The sequence below is a fragment of the Danio rerio genome, chromosome 21, assembly GCF_052040795.2.
Source record: "Danio rerio strain M-AB ecotype USA chromosome 21, GRCz13ab, whole genome shotgun sequence".
Lineage (NCBI taxonomy): Eukaryota > Metazoa > Chordata > Actinopteri > Cypriniformes > Danionidae > Danio > Danio rerio.
Genome location: NC_141041.1, coordinates 45,152,855 through 45,174,618, shown reverse-complemented (window position 1 = coordinate 45,174,618; position 21,764 = coordinate 45,152,855). Strand labels below are relative to the sequence as shown.

The 21,764-nt window shown below is 35.1% G+C and overlaps 2 protein-coding genes and 1 pseudogene across 4 annotated transcripts; 1 reads left to right on the top strand and 2 right to left on the bottom strand.

Annotated features, from left to right (window-relative positions):
* Window positions 1-4,971: 4,971 nt before the first annotated feature.
* Window positions 4,972-10,086, top strand: or6at1 (odorant receptor, family 6, subfamily AT, member 1). Of its 3 annotated transcripts, none has more exons than XM_087301829.1 (2): window positions 4,972-5,939; window positions 8,418-10,083. In XM_087301829.1, exon 2 carries the CDS (start codon window positions 8,467-8,469, stop codon window positions 9,415-9,417), a length of 951 nt encoding a protein of 316 aa, XP_087157955.1. In that variant the 5' UTR covers window positions 4,972-5,939; window positions 8,418-8,466; the 3' UTR covers window positions 9,418-10,083. The 3 variants fall into 3 exon arrangements, with proteins under 3 accessions (XP_087157955.1, XP_087157954.1, XP_087157953.1); XM_087301828.1 differs by lacking the exon at window positions 4,972-5,939 and adding an exon at window positions 7,655-8,069 and having other exon boundaries at window positions 8,418-10,086; XM_087301827.1 differs by lacking the exon at window positions 4,972-5,939 and adding an exon at window positions 7,833-8,064.
* On the bottom strand, window positions 15,433-16,361 carry or115-3p (odorant receptor, family F, subfamily 115, member 3, pseudogene; annotated as a pseudogene).
* On the bottom strand, window positions 19,947-21,457 carry or70a14 (olfactory receptor, family 70, subfamily A, member 14). The gene is made up of 2 exons (XM_087302019.1): window positions 21,253-21,457; window positions 19,947-20,900 (listed from the first exon to the last, which is right to left on the bottom strand). Exon 2 carries the CDS (start codon window positions 20,883-20,885, stop codon window positions 19,947-19,949), a length of 939 nt encoding a protein of 312 aa, XP_087158145.1. The 5' UTR covers window positions 20,886-20,900; window positions 21,253-21,457.
* Between the last annotated feature and the right edge of the window lie 307 nt (window positions 21,458-21,764).

The following is a 21,764-nucleotide window of genomic DNA, read 5'->3' as shown; positions in this document are numbered from 1 at the left end:
TCATGACAAAGACAGGACAAACAACAGATAATATATTTTGAAAATAGAAGCAAGCAAATATACAAATTGACAAGTGTATGTACAGGTATATTACTTTATACAATGTAATATGTGCAGCTGTTTTGTGCAAATTGGCATGTAAAGCATGTTGGTAAATAAGTGTTGTTTGTTTCACAAATTTTATCATCAGGTTTTCTGTCACGGTTGGCAAGGGGGACCCAAACGCAGAATTGACAGGCGAACAAAAGGTTTATTTACAGGAGGTAAACAGGGCAACGCAGAAGGACAGTCAAAAGTGCAGGGTGATGGCAGGAGAACAGGCTGGTGAGAAGAGGAGACTCAGGACAATACAGAGGGGAGTGTCTTAGGGGGTACCACAGGCTGGTCAGGAAAGGGGAATTCCAAATTTCAGGCCAAGCAGTCAATCGGCAGCTAGCCGAACCTCTGGTTAGGGACTGGGGTGGCAAACAGATGGATCATCAAGGACAGGGGATCCACATCCAGTGACAACTCAGGAGGCAAGTGACACAAGCAACACAACAGGAGTCGACGGCTGGGGAAACAAGAAATTTAAAAAAAGAAGAGCAAGCAAAATAAATAAATAAATAAATAAATAAATATTTGAATTAAGTAAATATAAGAAATAATTAAGAGGGGGGAAAATAGAGCTCAAAAATAAAATGAATAAACGGAAACTAAAAAGGCTGAGGGAAATAAGCTGTAACTAAAAAATAAAACTAAGCAAAACACAGGAACAGGAATTAAAAAATAAAGAACTAATAAAAGACTAGGGCTAGACTGGGGCTAAGGATTACAAAAATGGCAAAATGAAAACTTGAAATTAGTCTTGAGCTGCAAACAGAAAAAAAATAGAAAATGACAGCAACCTTGCTGAAAGAAGAAAAAATAAATAAATAAACCGAATCAAAAGGATAAATTAATTCACGATAAAGATCAAAAGACTTGACTAGGACTAGACAAAAGAAACAGAACTAGACTATATGAAAAAAAAGCCTCTATCATGCACTAAACAAGATAAGCTAGACACGCACACGAAACATAGTATGACGAACCGGCAAGTGGAAAATGAACTCAATATTGACCTTATTCTAAAATGCGGAATTGCGCCTGTTTTCGCGATTGTCTTAGAACTTCCGATTCAGTCGCCTATGGGAGAAATGACTAGGAATAATAAACGGCAGAAAATGGCCAAACTACTTGCTCAACAAACAAATGTTTGCATGACTATACAGACCAAGTAGCATAATATAATAAGAAAATATTAAATTGCAACATCAAGCAGCGTAACGAGCAGTTGTTAACGTCAAAAAATGAATGGAAGTGAATGTGACCGGAAGTCGCGAGACAAAAAGATTCAAATGGCAGCGCCCGCTTGTCAGCTGAGAATAAGGTGAATAAAGGGAGTAGAGAGCACGAGGAACAGGTGAACATAATTAGACAAACAAGGACTGAACAAGGGGGCGAGGCATAGGAAAACAAGGAGGCAGGACAAGGGGAGCACATGGCCAACACAACAAAAGGGACAACCATGTGCTAATACACAAAACAAACAAAGAGACATTAAACACAGACAGGGGAGTCAGGGCTGGATCCAGACAGTGTTTATGAGATAGATTGCCTGAGGGTAGGGTTTCTGTGTTGGGCTGTTCTGGTGCACAGTGCTCTAAAGTCGAACAGAAAGGTAAAAGTTCTGTGAGGCAGTGTGATGGATGTGAGGGGTCCTGAGTGATTTTGGCAGCTCTTCTGCTCGCTCTAAATAGGTACAGTTTTTGGAGAGTAGGGAGGGTTGTAGCAGTGATTCGCTCAGCAGTGCAAACCATTCAGCATAGTCTTCGGAGGCCAGATTTGGTAGCTGAGCTAAACCAAACAGATATTGTGGAGCAGAGGACTGATTCAATGATGAACAAACACATTAAAACATGAAATGTTTGTATGTTGTCTTTGCTAATTTAATAAAAACAACAATTTGTAATCAGTAAAGGTTTAGCAGTGTTTCTGCAAGTTTTATGCGGGTAAATTTAAGACCTTTTTTAGGATAAAACTAAAAAAAGTTCAAGGAAACTGTCTTCTTAATTTGAATATTTGACCACACACCTTCAACTGAACTTCACAAAGTATTTTGTTTGTCTCAATTCAAATGTTTAGCAGTTTAAAGTTTGCCTAAATTATTTTTTAAACAGGTTTTTACTTGTGAAAATCTGCCTTATAGTGATGGTAAATAGAGTAATAAATTGCAGCATGCCTCTACTTTCAATCAGTTTATTCAACATGATTCATTGTATAGGCCTACTACTAGCCTGTCTATCCTTTGAATGGTTTCAAACCATTAAACCTTTTAAAGGCAAATGTGTTCTCTTGTAAAATATTAAAATATTTACTTACATGAAGAATTTAAAAATGAAAATGCAAGTAAAAAAGTGTGGACTATAGGCTTGGGCTAGTATAAGTTTCTGACGGTATGATAATCTTGGATAATAATACCATGGAATCACAGTATAGTGATTACTGCTCTAAAATGAGTTCTTTTTTAATGTCTGGGTAAAAAAACAAACAAAAAAAATTCCCCCATTCAACAAAATACATTTTATTTTAGAAAACGTTTATAATATTTAGGAACAGTAACCATGTCAGGCTAAGTACTTACAATTGATTATTGACTTCTGTTCTCTTTATTAGTTTCAAAAACACAGATTTCATTACAAGACATAAAAAAAAACATCCAAAAAACATATACTTTAGGTTACCTTCATTTTTGTGGCTTGAAAACCTTGACCTTTCCAAATCGCAGTAAACTTTAAAACTGGTTTTTGTCCCCTACCTAGTGTGGACACATTCTTGACACTTGTTGTTGGCATGTTATTGGCTGTTTTCTTGATGATCATGACAGTGCAACTTTGATCATTTATTCATTCATTTTCTTTTCGGCTTAGTCCCTTCATTAATCTGGGGTCGCCACAATGATTGATTCACCAACTTATCCAGCACATGTTTTACACAGCGGATGCCCTTCCATCTCTGGGAAGCAGCTTCGATCAATTTACAGCAATATTGTTGTTGTAATTAACCATCTCTAGCAAAGAAATAACACCTTTGATTTCTTTTATATGAAACACAAGGAAACAACTCCTCATAAAAATGTATGCCAGGATCATACGGATTCAAGGTATGGCACTCTGATTTAAGACCTTTTGAAAACCTTAGGCTTAGGGTGCTTTCACACCTGTGAATCGATTCAGTTGTTCCGAAACAGAGATTACAAATGTTACATTGTTGCTCTTTGCTCTTGGAGCGGTTCGCTTTCACACTGCAAAGTTTCTAATCGGACCAAAAGAGCTAAAACAAGTCACGTGTGAGTAAACTCTCTTTACATTGGTCAGAGTGTCAGGATTTGGTGGTTTGGTGGTGTTTGAAAAGGTGTGCCCGACTTGTCTGAAAAGTGAGGAGAGATGCAGTGGGGAGGGGTGAGAAGAGTGCGCAACGAATTTAAGGACCGGGAGGGAGTCGCGAGGTTTGCGGGCATCCGGAGACTTGCAAAACTTCCCGCCCTACTCATAATTCTCTCTTCTTATAGCCGTATACCAATTACATATCCATAAAACACGGTGATATAACCGCGCTCGGATCGTTTGCTTTCTCACTGTAATCGATCTGCTCCAGAGTTCGTTTCAATCGAGCCGAGACCACCTCAATCAAGCGATCTCGGAGCGATTGATTTGGCGCGGATCTGAGAGCGATTGGTGGTTTCACATATGCCAAACGAACCGCGCTAACTGGGCAAACGGGACAGAAACAAAAGTTTAGGTGTGAAAGCGCCCTCAATTACAGAAAAGTGATTTAAGACTTTAAGACACTGTTTTAAAATGCTGAGCATCCATTTAACACTCACATTTTGTAATTTGATTTCAATAACAACATGTGGAGTATAATGTAATAGCAAATATAGGAACTTTTCAGACTTGCAATTTAATCCAAGTTCACCAACAGAGCAACAAATGTGGAGCCAAGCTGAGTGAAGACAAGGCTAACCTGGTGGGAGCTTCTGGTTTGTCCGTATTATAGCAATTGTATCCTCTCTGAGACCCAGTACTAAAAAGTAAATGAGACAGTTTCAGGGACTGGTTGCATGCTATAGGTGGTACCTAATAATTTGAACATCACCAGCCTGACCTGACTGAAAAAGGAAAACCAGCTGGTATTACAGCTTACACGGTGTACCACTCAAAATTCAAATAATACAAGCTAACTTTCCAATCAGATTGGCTGATGCAACACTACTTAATGCTTATCGAATTTCTCCATCCAGGAAAGTGGTGTCACCTCATGCCACAAATCACCTGTTATATGTGCCTTCTCTGCCATTTGGGCAGGCTAGAGAATTCTGAACAGCTGCCCCCACATCTGAGCAGCAAATGTGTACATTAGTAGAATTCTTCATGGTTGAGGATCTAATTTCAAGTTTGTACTCTATTTGGTATGAGCTTCAGGACTTGACCCACAGGCCAATGGACTCATGGTAGACTAGGGTCATTATCATTACAATGCTCCTTGCTCCATTTTGATTAATGTGTTGGCAGGCAAATTCAAGGTTAGAGGATCAGGGCTGGTAACATCAACTAAAATGCATCCAAGAAACTTGGAAATAAGGATACTTTCCATTTCAATTAGGATGGAGATAAGCATATCCTCTGACAGAGATTAAATTCCCACTGTGACTCGAAGTCCACTCTTAATGGAGCGAACCAAATCCTTAAAAGATATTTGAGTTTCCTGTCAGCCACTTGAAAAATAGTGCCTAGATCTGCTTTTGCCTTGCCAGGCAAAATCTGCTTAGATTAATCACACCACAGGGTTCCTTAAGATTACAGTCTTCTGGAGTATGAGAATGACCTCACTTCCAACATTGCTCTTTGCTTTGGTAGATCAGATAGTACACTTTGGATTTAAACCATTGAGAGAGCTGAGGTTTTTGTGTTTAGAAGCTCTAATGCCTCGAGACCATGGTAAACTGAATCACAGCTTTAACTTGAAAAGTGGATGAGGATGTCCCCTTGTAATAGCGTTTGACTAGTCTAATGTGCTGCTGTTGGGCTTTACCTTGCAACCATCCAGAGAAATCCTTGAGGTTATATCAGGTGGAATTCAGCTTGCCTTGCATCTGTCAGAACTCAATGAAGTTGCTTTTGTTTGCTGACAGCCTGCCTACAAGTGAACAGCAATTGAGTTCAGTACCTCTGGGACCTTCTAGGGATGACATATCCACAAAGAAGTTTGTTACTCTGTTTTTCGTTTCATTATTTGACACCATCACACGAGTAAACAAGAAGTTTTGCTGCCGCTGTTATGCAGCTCCTATCAAGCTCAATGTTTGTAAAGGTTGCTCTCAGGCCTCCATGAAGAACAAAACCATCCACTACAGGAGACAAGAATCAATCAGGAGCACATATATAAGGTACTCCTCCAGGTACAGCAGCAGGATTGTGAACTGTTCCAGAGTTGGATGGACCAGAAGGTTTAGGAAGAGAGAATGTCATCAGCTTGAGCCCTGCTTCTGTACATGCCTCTAAACAGGGTGAGCTGATCTCAGCTTCATTCACTAGAGCGAGAGTAGGTGTATATATACCTAGGTAGCAATGCTTCCAGCGGCAGTGTTGACCCTCCTTCTGTGCAGACTGACAAGGATTAAGACTATCTACTCGACCTACAAGACTCCACTGAGCAGGGACACCCTCACGGCACTTTCCATAGGCTTCTGTCTATTTAAGGCTGATTTATACTTCTGCGTCAAGCGCTTGCGTATGCTACGGCGCAGCCTACGCATGGATGCATAGCCCTCGCCTTAGTCATTGTCAGCTTGGTAGTGCTGACGAGTGTGGGTGGAGGTGAGAGCTGCGCAAGCCCGATGCAGCGAGTGTTTACAGGTGTGAAGTCCCGTGAAAAAGCTCTGGATGGAAACTGTTGTTTTGTGTTTAACGTATGATTTAAGTTGTTGCACGTCTGCCGATTCCAACCTCTGAATGAGTGAGTTTGAGACACTTGTACATCAAGGTAGTGCTTCAAAAAAACAAAACACCAGCGAAGAAACTCAACACAGACGAACATAAACACCTACTGCCAGCTAGATTTTCGGTAGTGTTATTGCAGAGCAACACATCACACACAGATGGCACCAAGACACAAGCAATTTACACTCTGTGGAATTATCAGTCAGCTGTCAATGAAGCAGACTTCATTCCAGCTTTTGCAAAAGTCTACACTTCACATACTGGCTTTGACTGAGACCTGGATTCGTCCCCCCAGGATTCAGCCACTCCGGCTGCTCTCTCTAGAAACTTTGCACCATTCAACCTCGACCAGCTTAGCACCACCCCCGCACACAAACATGGCAATCAATTTGACCTTATATACAGAAGACGTTTTCACTTTTTTTTGGTGTTTTTTTTTTTAATGAAAAACGCAGTTAATTTGGGCGTATTATTTCTAAAAAATGAAATTAGCTTGCTTAAAATTGCTTCTTGAAATAAGAATTTTTAGATTTTTGGACTATAAACAAGACAAAAACTCAAAAAAACAAACAAGCATTTTTTTGCAGTACACTTGGTGGGGGTCAGAGACAGGAAATGAGAGGTGTCCAACTCACACGATGCAATTTTGATTTCAAACAAAAATATATTTTATATATTTGTCTTGGAATTTTTTTTAAAAACAAATTTTGTTTAGTTTAATTTGTATCTCAATTTTATTGTATTTTTGTTGGTCGGTTATTTACTAGATAAACAAGGATACCGAAATAACATGTCTGGTTTTAAAATAAGTCCGTTACTAAAACTTTGAACAAACAGAACATGCTTTTACAATGTATTCACAGTGCTGAACATGAGATTACCTCGGAAGAACAAACTCTGTTAAAAGGATCTACTCAGAAAGTACTCAGAAACTTGTTGTGAGAATGATGTCTGAGTATTTGTTCCAGTCTGTCAGATATAATAGCTTAAAACCCCTTGATATTTTCGAAAAAGTAGTCAAAATTTGCATAATCAACGAATGATTTTATCCACCCGTGACCCACCCAAAAGTAAACATGCAGCCAATTTTTTGATTACGTGACCCACAGATTAATGGCAGCACCTACTGATATAAACGAGAAATGATGTGCTCCTATATTGCACAGTGTCCCCCACGTAACGGACCCCATTGTGAAGAGAACATTCACAGTGTTCACAAATTGATGCTAGACTTTCTGCGGTGGTGTCGTGAAGCATGTAAAACATATGCTGGATAAGTTGGTGGTTTATTCCGCTGTGACAAGCCCTGTAAAAGTAAAGGGTCTAAGCCAAAGCAAAAGAAATGAATAAATGAAAATTGCACATATGAGTCAGACTTTAGATCAAATGTAAATAATAGCACATTATTATTAATTATCGAGAAGAAATCTGATAAAGAGCTACTGGGGAAAGGAAAGAGCAGAGAGATCAGACTGGGTGCTCGTTTGAGATTGTGGGGGCAGGAAGCTGCAGATAGTCACAGTAATGATTTTGCGTGACTGTGACTGGTAATAGACAATGCAAATTTATTTTTTTGCAAATTAGTTTTGCTTATTGGGTTTGCTAATAAAAACACACAACTTATCTATTTCAGTAATTACCTGAACCTTACAACAGCCATATTTGTGTTTTAAATTAGAAATTGTCATGAATTTCGCTTGCCAGTTTCTTCTCTTAATGATGCACTTTGAGAGATGTTACCAGGGAAATCGCCTGCACAACATCATAGTCGTCAGATATATAAGTTAAGACACACACACAAACACACATGCACACACACACACACACACACACACACACACACACACACACACACATACTATACGTCGTTTCCTTCGTGACACAGACTGTATTTAAGGGGTCTTCTGAATAACTTTCATCACACACAGGAGTGACAACACCGACTGACTCTACGCTGTTCGAGACTCAAGAAACAACAGAATTGACTTGTGTTATGAATGACTGTTATGTACAGTATTGACATTTCACTTCATATTTTAATGTAAGGTCAGTTGAATGCTTCCACATACCATTGAAATGCCTTTCTATGCATTTAAGAATCTGAACCTTGATGGTGTGTGTTTAAATTATGTCTGAAGCATAATATTATGTGTTATTTGAAGTATTTAATATATTAATATGTAAAGGAAAAAGATGTATCAGGAGAATTGCATGTATCACTAAACATGTAGTAAATTATGGAACCTTAAGGAAAAAAAAAGCATTTAGTTTTCAAACTGTATTTAACTAAACAATATTTAAATACATTTGACTGATAAACACATGTAATGCGATTACATTACTTGCTCTTTCTTTGTAATAACATGTTCAACTCTTGTTTTTTTTTTTTTACAGTGCACATAAGTTGTCCAGGTCAGGATCTGCACGGCTGTGTATCACCAGGATGAACACCAGCGGCTCGGTGGAATATTTCATCCTGGATGGGCTCAAGGATAAAATCGTGCTTCCCATCTTCTTCACCGTCTACGTTTCTGTTCTGAGTGGAAACAGCATGATCATATACCTTGTTAGAACTGACCCGAAACTCGACACTCCTATGTATTTTTTCCTTCACAACTTGTCCTTTTCTGATATTGTGTACACGTCAGTAACCATTCCTAAAATGCTGTCAGTTTTCCTTACAGGGGACAAGACCATTTCCAAAACCGGATGTTTTATGCAGATACAATTTGTTCTCTGGATGGGACTGACAGGCCGCGGTATGCTGACCGCGATGGCGTTTGACCGCTACGTAGCAATCTGTAACCCTCTACGCTACACGACTATCATGACCAGAAAGCTGTGTGTTCTGCTGATATTTGCTTCATGGACTTATGGGGCACTTATAGTTCTGCCCCCAGTTATTTGGGCAACTCAGCTGCCGTACTGCGGACCTAATGTTGTTAAGCACATGTTCTGCGATCACTCTTCAGTTCTGACCCTCGCCTGTGTCGACACCACCAGAAATAGCTTTTTCGCTCTTGCACTTGCCCTAATTGGACTTCTCCTCACATTCCTTCTCATCTTAATTTCATATGTGTATATTGGGAAAGCTATGAGAAGGATGAGCATGGCACAGAAGCTTAAAGCCGGGGCGACTTGTGTGTCACACTTGATAGTGGTGTTTATCTCATACTGTTCTGCCTTCTTTGTGTACATCTCATACAGAGTGTCTAAATTTGACCCTGAAGTCCGCATAATGATTGCTTTGCTGTATTCCGTCCTGACACCCCTGCTGAACCCCATCATTTACAGCTTGAGGAATAAAGAGCTGCAAGATGCAATGAAGAGAGCATTTTGTAAATGTGCCGTTCGTTCAGAAGTCGCTAGGAAAACAGTTCCTTCTGTCGCTTAGAGTAAACATCAATCTGGAAATTGCAATGAAATTTTGTCAGCTGAAAACTTATTGAACAAGGACAATTGGATAGTTGCAGTGTATGAAAGAAACTTCGAAACCTTTCAGATGAGCACTGTTGCAAACACACCATCATTGCTATGTGACAAACGTGCATCACATTCATTTGATCTATGTTAAAATGATGTAATCCAAATGGTTTGGACTATTATATACAATTAACATGCATCTAATAGAAAAATAGGACATGTGTAATACATTATTCTTTCACTACAAAAATATAATGTCAGAACTGTATGCTTAATTTGGAAATATGCGTCAGTTATTACACAGATGCAGCTGTTTTGTAATATGCACATGACAAGCATCTAAAAACGATACTGTTAAACATATTGTGCTTTCACTGGGAACATGAGAAACATTCAGCTGAGGAATAATAATGAAGCATGTCTAGCACTGTCTTCCACAATCTGACGAACACACATGAGAAAGTTTAAACCAGGCCATAGGAAAACCCATGGCCCAACATACTGTGGTACTAATAAGGAATACTTCATAATTTTTACATGTGTTTCACCCATGTTTTGAATTATGTATTACACATAATTTGTTGTCATGTCTTAAAGCTGAAGGAAATGTTTTGCGTTTAATAAAAAATGCACTGGTTACTTTTGCATTATTATTATTATTATTATTATTATGAATATTATTATTGTGATTAGTTATGCAAGTGTTGTACAAATATAACAATGTTGCAAATATATACACATATATGGATTGTCAGAGCACACTTGTAAAATATACAATACACATTATATACGGTGCTGTTATACGGTGTAAATTCAAAGTTTTGATTTGTTATTAATTATTATATCCAGTGTATGTTTGCCAGAATTGTAAAATGTCTAATATATATATATATATATATATATATATATATATATATATATATATATATATACAGTTGAAGTCAGAAATATTAGCCCCAATTGATTTTTTTTCTTCTTTTTAAAATATTTTCCAAATGATGAGCAGAGCAAGGAAATGTTCACATTATGTCTGACAATATTTTTTCTTTTGGAGAAAGTCTTTTTTGTTTTATATCGACTAGAATAAAAGCAGTTTTTATTTTTTTTTAAACAACATTTTTAGAGCAAAATTATTAGCCTCTTCACGCTATTTTTTTCTCTCGATAGTCCAGAACAAACCATCGTTGTGCAATGACTTGCCTAATAAACCTAACCTGCCTAGTTAACCTAAATAACCTAGTTAAGCCTTTAAATGTCACTTTAAGCTGTATAAAAGTGTCTTGAAAAATATCTAGTCAAATATTATTTACTGTCATCATGGAAAAGATAAAATAAATCAGTTATTAGAAATGAGTTATTAAAACTATTTTATTTAGAAATGTGTTAAACAAATCTGCTCTACGTTTAACAAAAATTGGGAAAAAAATAAACAAGCACTTTAGGGGAGCTAATAATTCTGACTTCAACTATATATATATATATGCTTTGTTTTCATGTAGAAAATGTTGTACAAAATAAACTCTGCATACAATTTAATTCTGTATGCTTCTTTTACTCAGACCCCATCATATCCTCCCGCCCACACACACACACACACACACACACACGCACACATTTTCAAAGCAACACAACTAATCAAATATTTGTTTTTATTGACCATATTAGAACATAAATGTCGACTTCTTAAATAGACACTTAAAACTGTTTCTTATAGGTTGACACATTTCTTAAGCAGTAAGATGCTGGCAATAATTGATGTGGAATCAGCGTAAAGATAAACTGACCACTTATAGTGCATAATGGCAAAATTCCAGCGAATCACCAGTTGTTAAAAAAAAGAAGAAAAAAAAGCATGTGATGACAGTCAGAGGATTTGCAGTTATTAACAGGTCATGATAGAAAAATTTGGGCAGGACACTGGGGTTACATTCCCACTCGTTACATAAAGTTTAGTGGGATTTTTAATGACCAGAGAGTCACAAACTACAAAATACAGCAGCCAGAAATGCATCAAAATAAAATACTATATTTTAAAAATACAAAATACTTTTATAAGGGAGCATATAAAATATTTACAGTATTTCACCTAGATGTAAGATTCTCATTCTAAAGTGTGCTCACATTCCTTGAGACTAAATTGACTTACTACAGGAGAGATGTTCCAAATATTTCCATTAATATATGTTCAGTACATTACTACTTTGGAAAAAAATATCTCCACATGCCAGACTGGCTTACAAGTGAGATTTAATCATATTTTATATTTATATAAATATGCAAATATGTATGCAAATAATCTAGAAAAACATTTAACAGTAAATGTACAGTAAATCATCCTACTGTAATATTACGATTTTAAAGGATGTAGCACATTACCAAAGGCCAGACAGACTTTACTACACTTCAGTTTTATTCATATTTCTATTCATATAAATATACAGTATGCAAATATTGAAAACAAATGTTTACAGTAAGCCACCCTACTGTAATTTCATGATTTTAAAGGGTGTAGTACATTCACACAGGCCAAACTGACTTACTACAGGGGACATTTTACTCATATTTTCATCCATAAATTCACAATACACAGATATTGAGGAAAAATGTTTATAGTAAATCACCCTACTGTAATTTTATGACTTTAAAGGGTGTAGTACATTCATAAAGGCCGGACGGACTTACTAAAGGTGAAAAATTACCCATATTTTTTATCTATGATATTACAGTACACAATTGTTCAAGAAAAATGTTTACAGTAAATCACCCTATTGTAATGTTATGATTTTAAAAGGTGTAGTGCAATCATATAGGCTAGACTGACTTAATACAGGTGAAAATTTAGCCATATTTTCATTCATATTATTACAGTACACAATTATTGAAGACATTTTTACAGTAAATCACTCTACTGTACTTTTATGATTTTGAAGGGTGTAGTACATTCATATAGGCTAAACCGACTTACTACGGGTGAGAGTTTACCCATATTTTCATTCATATTTTTACAGTACATAATTATTGGAGAAAAATATTTACAGTAAATCACCTTACTGTAATTTTAAGATTTTTAACGGTGTAGTACATGCATACAGGCCAGACTAATGTGCTACAGGTGAAACTTTACCCATATTTTCATTCATATCTTTACAGTACACAAATAATGAATAAAAATATGTACAGTAAATCACCCTACTGTAATGTTATGATTTTAAAGGGTCTAGTACATTCATGTTGGCTAGACTGACTTACTACAAATGAGAGTTTACCCATATTTTCATTCATAATTTTACAGTACACAAATATTGAAGAAAAATGCTTACAGTAAATTACCCTACTGTAATTCTATGACTTTAAAGGGTGTAGTACATTCATACAGGCCAAACCAACTTACTACAGGTGAAATTTTAGCCATATTTTCATTCATAATTTTACATTACGCAAATATTGAAGAAAAACATTTACAGTAAATTACCCTAGAGTAATTTTATGAATTTTAAGTGTGTAGTAGATTTATACAGGCCAGACTGATTTACTACAGGTGAGATTTTACCCATATATTAATTCATACTATTAAAGTACACAAATATTGAAAAAAAATATTTACAGTAATATACTGTATTGTATTTTTAATATTTTAAAGGGTGTAGAACAATCATTTAGACCAGACTGACTTACTACAGGTGAAATTTTACCCATATTTTCATTCATATTTTTACAGTACACAAATACAAAAAAAATAATTACAGTAAATCACCCTACAGTAATTTTATGATTTTAAAGGGTGTAGTACATTGATTTAAACAAGACTGACTTACTAAAGGTAAGATTTTACCAATATTTTAATTCATATTTTACAGTACACAAATATTTTTGAAAAATATTTACAGTAAATCACCTTACTGTAATTTTATGATTTTAAAGGGTGTAGTACAATCACAGAGACCTCACTGACTCACTACAAGTAAGATTTTACCCATATTTTAATTCATAATTTCACAGTGCACAAATATTGAAGAAAAATATTTACAGTAAATTACTGTATTTTAATTTGAGGATTTTGGACCACACTTTTTAATAATATCTGATGCATGTATCTTTTTACATAATAAAAATAAAACAAGTCCCTCAAATATCACAGGCATTATAATTATTTTCGAATGCTGAAAAAAATTATGACAATTCATCTTTCTAATGTCTCAGATGTTTGTGGAATTAAGTTCAAGCAAACCATTAAATATTTAGGTATTATTACAAGCAATAAATCTTCTGAAAGGGTCAAAAATAACTTCTACTGTACGTGTTTAAAGAAAGTAAAACCAAGTAAAACTGTATTCTGTAAAACCTTCTGTTGATGGTATGTGTTGATCACGTTAAGTGCAATTTCGTGTTGGTTGGGATGAACACTGTGTACACTGTTTTTGTGGGAAAAATACAGTAAAATATATTTGGTACCGTGTATTTGTGTGTTCTGTGTAAAAACAATATTCTGAAAATTTTACAATGCACTTATGTAGGCCTGTACTGTCTGTAGTAAGTGTAACACTGAACAAAAAAGGCTTACAGTAAGTCATTATGATGAATGGTCAGAAGAAGTGGTCAGTGTTTTACATTAAGCACATGAGTGATCAACTGGTTCTTCTTAATCTTCTAATACTCTATTCATGTGATGGCCTGTGTGTGTCATTTGAAAACAAAATACCATTTTGAGAAGAATCACATGGTTTAAAATCTAAAGATTCATTTTGCAGGAGAATTGAAGGGTTTTGCCCAATGTGTGTGTGTATGTGTGTGTGTGTGTTTTGATTTGTGTGTAGAGTTCTGACAATATGAGACATGCTTTCAATAAATGTGTGTAAACAATTGGAAAAAACTTAAAAAATGAAAAAAGAAAGCGTATTTCGGTCATACACTTTCCATACACAGGCAGAAAAAAAAATCCTTAATAGGTTTAAGGAATGGAGAATATAGAGAAAGGTAAACAACTAAAAAACGTGGGTGGGCAGTGAACCAGTTATGAACCAGATGAGCTCTGATTTCTAAATTGCAATTCTGTGTGACAGCTGTTTACCTATGTGATGAGCTAGTATGCAAAGTAGGGCAACTGATTTTACAATTTTGACATACAAGTTCCTTGTGAAACACAAAAGATTTTCTGCATGAAAATTGTGCCAAAAACAGAGAATTAATTGTGTGTAACTCTTTGAAATAAAGTGTTTTAAACCTGCAATTTGAGTGTAAAGCAGGAATTGTGCTTGTAATTTAACAGGATTGGTTCAGGGGGTTGGTGCATCAGTTACATGTTGTAGTCATTGTGTATGAAGTACAAGTAACTGTGTTTAAACAAAAAAACTGGGTCACACTTTACAATAAGGTTCATTAGTTATTGTTAATGCATTTACTAACATGAACAAACAATAATCAATACATTTACTACTGTATTTGTTCATGTTAGTTAACGTTCGTTAAAGAAAATACAGTTGTTCATTGTTAGTTCATGTTAACTCATGGTGCATTAACTAATGTTATCAAGCATGGACTTGAATGGTAATAATGCATTAGTAAATGTTCAATTATGATTAATAAATGCTGTACATGTGTTGTTCATGATTAGTTCATGTTAGTAAATGCATTAACTAATGAACCTTATTGTAAAGTGTTACCAATAATATTAGTACAGTTTTGATGAAATTAGAATGATTAAAATAAAATTAAAATGAACTAAATCATTAATCTTAGAAAATCATATTAAACATAGCAGGGAAAATATGTTATTAATAGTTGCATTGCAAAAAAAAAAAGAGAGAATAATGTTTATTTACAAATAGATATAGCAATTTTCATAATACATCAAATAATAATCTTTGTATCCTACAAGAATTTCAACAGCTAGATTAGATTAAATTTACAGATTTCTTTTAAACAGAAAACATTTTTTCTCTTACAAACTTTAATTAGAAAAGCAATACAAATCTATACAGAATTAACTTTTTTTCTCCACCACAGATTAGTCATTTTTTGTCTAATCTCTTTGGTCTGTAAACCATACACTAAAGGATTTAATCCAGGTGGTATAATATGAAACATTATACTAGCTAGTTTCCTGTTGTCTGAGTATTCAGGAAAACGATGGAGAAAAGTCATGGTGGCTCCAGAAAAGAACATGATTAAATAAACAGCTAAATGAGTGCTGCAAGTTTTTACAGCTTTGCTGTTGAGTGCTTTGCTTTTGCTTGTTTTGCATACCGCAGCAATTTTGACGTATGTTATAAATATAGAAACTGCTGAAAAGCAGAGCACAGCCACAGTGTAAACAATTCCATAAATATTATTTATGACCACACTTTCACAGGACAGTTTAAAAAGAGAGGCATTGTCACAGAAAGGGTTTTCAATGTAAGATCTGCAGTGAGAGAGACGTATTGTCAGGCCTAACATAATTGTCACAAGAAGAATAGCCAGCCCCCAGGCTGATGCTGAGAGCTTAATAACCATCTTATTGGTCATTATAGCCGAATATCTAAGTGGATTACATATAGCCACATATCTGTCGAAGGCCATAATTATCAGCACATAATGGCATGCTGCTATGAATATATGTACAAAATATGCTTGAGTGACACACTCCATGTATGTGATATAACGTTCTGAAGTATCCTTTAAAATGTCTAGCATTAAGCGAGGCATGATGACGGTAGTGCCTATTATATCATTTAAAGGCAAATTACAGAATAGAAAATGCATAGGATGATGAAGATTCTTCTCAGTCGATATTAGAACTATAAGTCCAATGTTGGAGACCATTGTAAAAACATAAGCCAAGAGAAGAAGAATGAAGACAGGATAGGTGGATTGAGGTGTAACTCTGAATCCCTCTACTAGAAGAATGCTGTGTCTGAATGTCTCGTTTAAGTCCATGATCAATTCTTCACAAAACCTGACAGAAGGGTAAAAATTGCATTTAATAAAAAAAGCATTTGAACACAATCAAAAGCATATCATGATTAACTAACCACATGTGTATACATACTTGTACTTACAACTGATCGCGTTCACCAGTTCAACTATGCTGTTTTCAATGTAAAAAAAGGGATAATAGTCTACAGCAAAACATACTTCTTTGAAGAAAAATGTGCTTGCCCTCACCTTTAAATAAGTGGTTCAAGTGTGTTGCTATGATCCTAATCATCCCAAAGGACCCCCATCCACTTGGAACATGGTTACTGTCAGTATAAACCTTTTACATGACATTATACAGTAAACAGCATGCTAAAACCTACCTTACTCTTTTCTAATATTATTATTATTATAGCATACTTCTAAGGAGGACTTATCGCTGCTGCAATTTGAATAATATTTAAGTATTTTGGAAGCTTGATACAAATATTGGTGGCATATATAGGAAAGTATATTTTGATATGAACACTTATCTTTAGAGCCATTTATAAAGTAGCGAGTTCACTTTAAAAAAATACGTTTGTTTCCATTTCACAAGTATGAAACACAGATACTCTGTGAAACATATCAACAGGAAAATTACGAATGTAAGCTCCATCTATTAGTCCTATGACGGAACTAACAGCATGGCTGATGGTGAAATGCATGTAAGCCTTTTTAGCACATATGAAAAGAAATATTTTCATTTGTTAAAATTAATTTTAATATGTTTCCAACTCTGGGCTCAGAATATTCTCGTGTCAGAATACACTTTTGCTAATTTGCTAATAAGAGCCTGCACTCGCCACCCACTGGGAGATCTTAGGCTAGCCTTAATAGGACCCATTTAGGACTAGCACAGGCTTGTTTGCAGGGTATATAACCTGTTGAATTATTAAACCACTCATATTTCAATCCAAGGCATCCTGGTTAGACCCTAGTAACAAAATGACAGACTTAGCAAAATTTTAAGGACTTCATGAGAGATGGCTGAATTAAAGTTTTTGGTAACACTTTACAATAAGATTCATTAGTTAATGCATTTACTAACATGAACTAATCATGAACAACACATGTACAGCATTTATTAATCATAATTGAACATTTACTAATGCATTATTAACATTCAAGTCCATGCTTGTTAACATTAGTTAATGCACCATGAGTTAACATGATCTAACAATGAACTACTGTATTTTCATTAACTAACGTTTATTATCATGAATAAATAATGTTGTAAATGTATTGTTCATTGTCTGTTTATGTTAGTAAATGCATTAATTAACATTAACTAATGAACCTTTTTGTAAAGTGTGACCAAGTTTTTTTTTCAAAATCAACTTAATATCGAACCCCAGATTTATGCCCACAGTACTGTATAAAACTATACATTTGTGCGCTCATCCATGTAACAAATGTCCAACTGAAGGCAAGCTTTGAAACACAAATAACAAACACATGCTGTAAACATTACTCCTGGCATGGCTTGGCTTGTCAAAACAAGAAAACTTACATAAAGTATGGTTACACAAACAATGCTACAGGAGAAACATATGAAAAATAAGGGGTATACATATCTCGAACTAAGGGGGTACTCACACTATGTACAGTTGCCTCGAACTGGGCCAAAGCACGCTTGTCCCCCCTCCTGTCTCCCCCGACGGCCCGCACTCACATTACAATCGGGCCTGGGCAAGCTTACGTCATCGATCAGCACAGTGGAGATTTCTCTAGTTATATCGTTTCAGTCGTTTGATATGCAGTGACATGCAGTCAAATATTTCGCCAAACAGTCCTTAGGGATGCGGGGACACGCAGTCAGATATTTTGCAGAACAGATCCGCCACTTTTGCCGCTCATAAACAATCATAAAGCCCTCGTGCTGCAGGAATGAGGAGGTTTGCTGAAGGTGCACAGCTGTCATGCAGTGAAGGGTTTGCGTATTTAATAAACTTGTATTCATTGAACAGTAAAATTGATTAATAAATCCATATGAAACAGTCCCTCAAAAGTCACGTCTTGGTTTCAGTTTCGGGCTTTGGTGCATTTTGCACTCATACTACAAGCGTACCGCGCCAAAGCCCAAGTGAACCGCGCTCAGTCCCACCTCTTTCAACCGGGTCAGGGCCGGCCAAGTAAACCGTGCCTGAGCCCGATTCAGCGCACTCACACTTCTCAAACGATCCGGGAAACGGGTCTGGGCACAGTTCGGATAGCATAGTGTGAGTACGCCCTAAAAGTGCACGAAAAGACACAACCAATGAGAAAAAAGACACATGACTAGGACAACCAATGAGGAACAAGACACGAGGCTAAATCATCTTTTAAAAATATGACAATCGAACAAAACTGTTAACAAAGCTGGAAACAGGAAGATGAGATTAAACTACAAAATAAAAGACAAGAGAACGTGACACAAGTTAAAATGTACCTCTTTATCTCAAATAAGGTGTTGGTTATTGGCCAGTGTACCATTGTAAATAATTCACAAAAAGGTAATAATGTTGTCCATAAGTGCAGTAGAATAGTTTACATGGCTTAAGTTTTGCATTTATTAGTTCTACCATCTGTCCTGTTCCTGGGCAATGAGAGTATTTACTCAGATCTTTTTTTTATACAAACGGATTACACAAATTACAGGAGACAATTAATGTACAAAAACACAATGAAACAAATGTAAGGTCAAACGTAACATTCAAGTCAGCCAACTAGAACCAGAGCTGTGTATGAGAGTGCACATGTGTGCATAATTTTTGCTAAGGAAGAATATAACTAGTGGAACATACAGTAAAGTACAACATAAAAAACAAACCGGTATAATAAAAGAGGGAAATATCAATGGTGGTAATAATAATAATCATAGTATTAATAATAATATTAATATTAATAATAATAATGTGATAAGATTGAAGAAAAGATGGGTAAGAAAAAAGCAGACTGTAGAGAGAGGAAGAAGAGGTGAGGGGACGAGAGAGATGGAAGATAAATTAATACATCAAGAACAAATTGGGGTGGAAAAGAGAAGAAATAGATGAATCAAAAGGAATAAGTTTTACATTCATATTTTGGTATATTTTAAGTATTTGATTAGGTTTTTAATATACTCAGATTTTGAGAACCTAATATATAGCAATGAGGCTATAAAATTTTACTTAATAGGTCTAAATGAGTCTTATTATATATATATATATATATATATATATATATATATATATATATATATATATATATATATATATATATATTTAAAGCTCATCAGTAAGTGTACAAAAAAAACTATTTTATTATTTTATTATATTATTATGTGCATAAAAATAAGATTGCTGCTTAAAAATTTGAAAGATAATATAAAGACTTAACTTGTACCCTAGTTGATACACAAACATAATCTACAAAAACATATAAATATAAAATGAAGACAATATATATATATATATATATATATCACAAACAAAATACATTTTTCAAGAGAGAAATATGTGTATTTAAAATATATATCTACACAATACAGTAAGGTATATTTAAGATGATCTTTCATGTTGTTTCAATTTTATAAGTTTTATAATATTAAGGATTCACCTTTTTTCTACCCCAAAATTTTACAAACTTCTGTCTTATCTCTTTGGTTTGTAAACCATATACTAAAGGATTTAAACCTGGGGGTACGATATGAAACATTATACTAGCTAGCTTTCTGGTGTCAGAATATTCAGGAACACGATGGAGAAATATAAAACTGGCACAAGAAATAAACATGATTAAATAAACAGCTATATGAGTGCTGCATGTTTTTATGGCTTTGCTGTTGAGTGATTTGTTTTTACTGGTTATGCATACAGAAGCAATCTTGCCATACGTTACAAATAATGAACCAAGCGACAAGGTAAAAACAATCACAGTATAAACCATTCCAAAGATATTATTGATAATCACACTTTCACAGGACAGTTTAAACAGTGAGGCGTTGTCACAAAAAGGGTTTTCAATGTAAGATCTGCAGCGAGACAAGCGTATAGTGAGACCTAACAGAATGGACACTATAAATATTGACAGTCCCCAGGCTGATGCTGAAAGTTTGACCACCATTTTATTGGTCATTATAGCCGTGTATCGCAGTGGATTACATATAGCCACATATCTGTCAAAGGCCATGATCATCAGCACATAATGACATGCTACAGCAAATACATGGACAAAATAAGCTTGAACAACACACTCCGCATATGATATATAACGCTCTGAGCTCTCCCTTAACATGTCTTGCATTAAGCGTGGCAAAATGACATTTGTACCAATTATATCATTCAGTGGCAAATTACAAAACAGAAAATGCATAGGATGATGTAGATTCTTCTCAGTTGAGATGAGAACTATAAGTCCAATGTTGGAGACCATTATAAACACATAAACCAGAAGGAGAAGGATGAAAACAGGATAGGAAGACTGAGGTGCAACTTTCAGTCCCTCCACAAGAAGAATGTTGTTTGTAATTGTCAGATTATCCATTGGCTGCTATGTACACTTTTGGGTAGAAAAACATACAGACTATTAATCACATTGTCATTAACAACGTATAATTTAATATTACTGCATCAAAGTACATCAAATGTTTATATATATATATATATATATATATATATATATATATATATATATATATATATATATATATATATATATATATATATGAGTGCTTGCATTTTTAAAATATATTTTTAGTTTGTTTTTCTGTATGTAAATCTTTATAGATTGTTCATAAATACAAAAATAACTTGTATTATCACTACACAGTAAACTGAGCAGCAAAAGAATAAATAAAAAAAACATTTTAATTATTGCAGCAAAATTGATGATTTGTAAAAACAATACTTACTTTACACGCTGTTACTATAAAGGCTGATGACTCAAGTTTCTAGTTTTTCAACGACGTTTTCTGTCCTCCAGCTTTTATTTAGTAGTTTTAAGGGGTTTATGTGACGTTGCTTTCTTCCCAGAGGAGAACTCTGGCAGCTCTTATTTACATGGTCAACCAGCAAATTACACTGTGATAATGACTGTTATTAATATTTTGATAATTCAAAGTCATACAATCTCATAATTCTCACTACTCATTTCAGTTTGTTGTCAAAACAAATGTAGACATATTTTACAAATTCTAATTCAAAATAGGAATATTAGGGATTTAAAGTGACACGTCAGCTGAAAATGTACGTGAATATGTGATGATTCAAGCTGGTTCAGGCATCAATTGCAATACGTGTTTTAAAGAGCAGAGGGTGCTGAAGATTTATTTAGTGACATTGCTGCATAGACACGATAGCAGCAAGCAAGATAACAAACAGTTGCTGAATGCAATGGGCAAGTGTAGTGGTGAGTATAATTGTA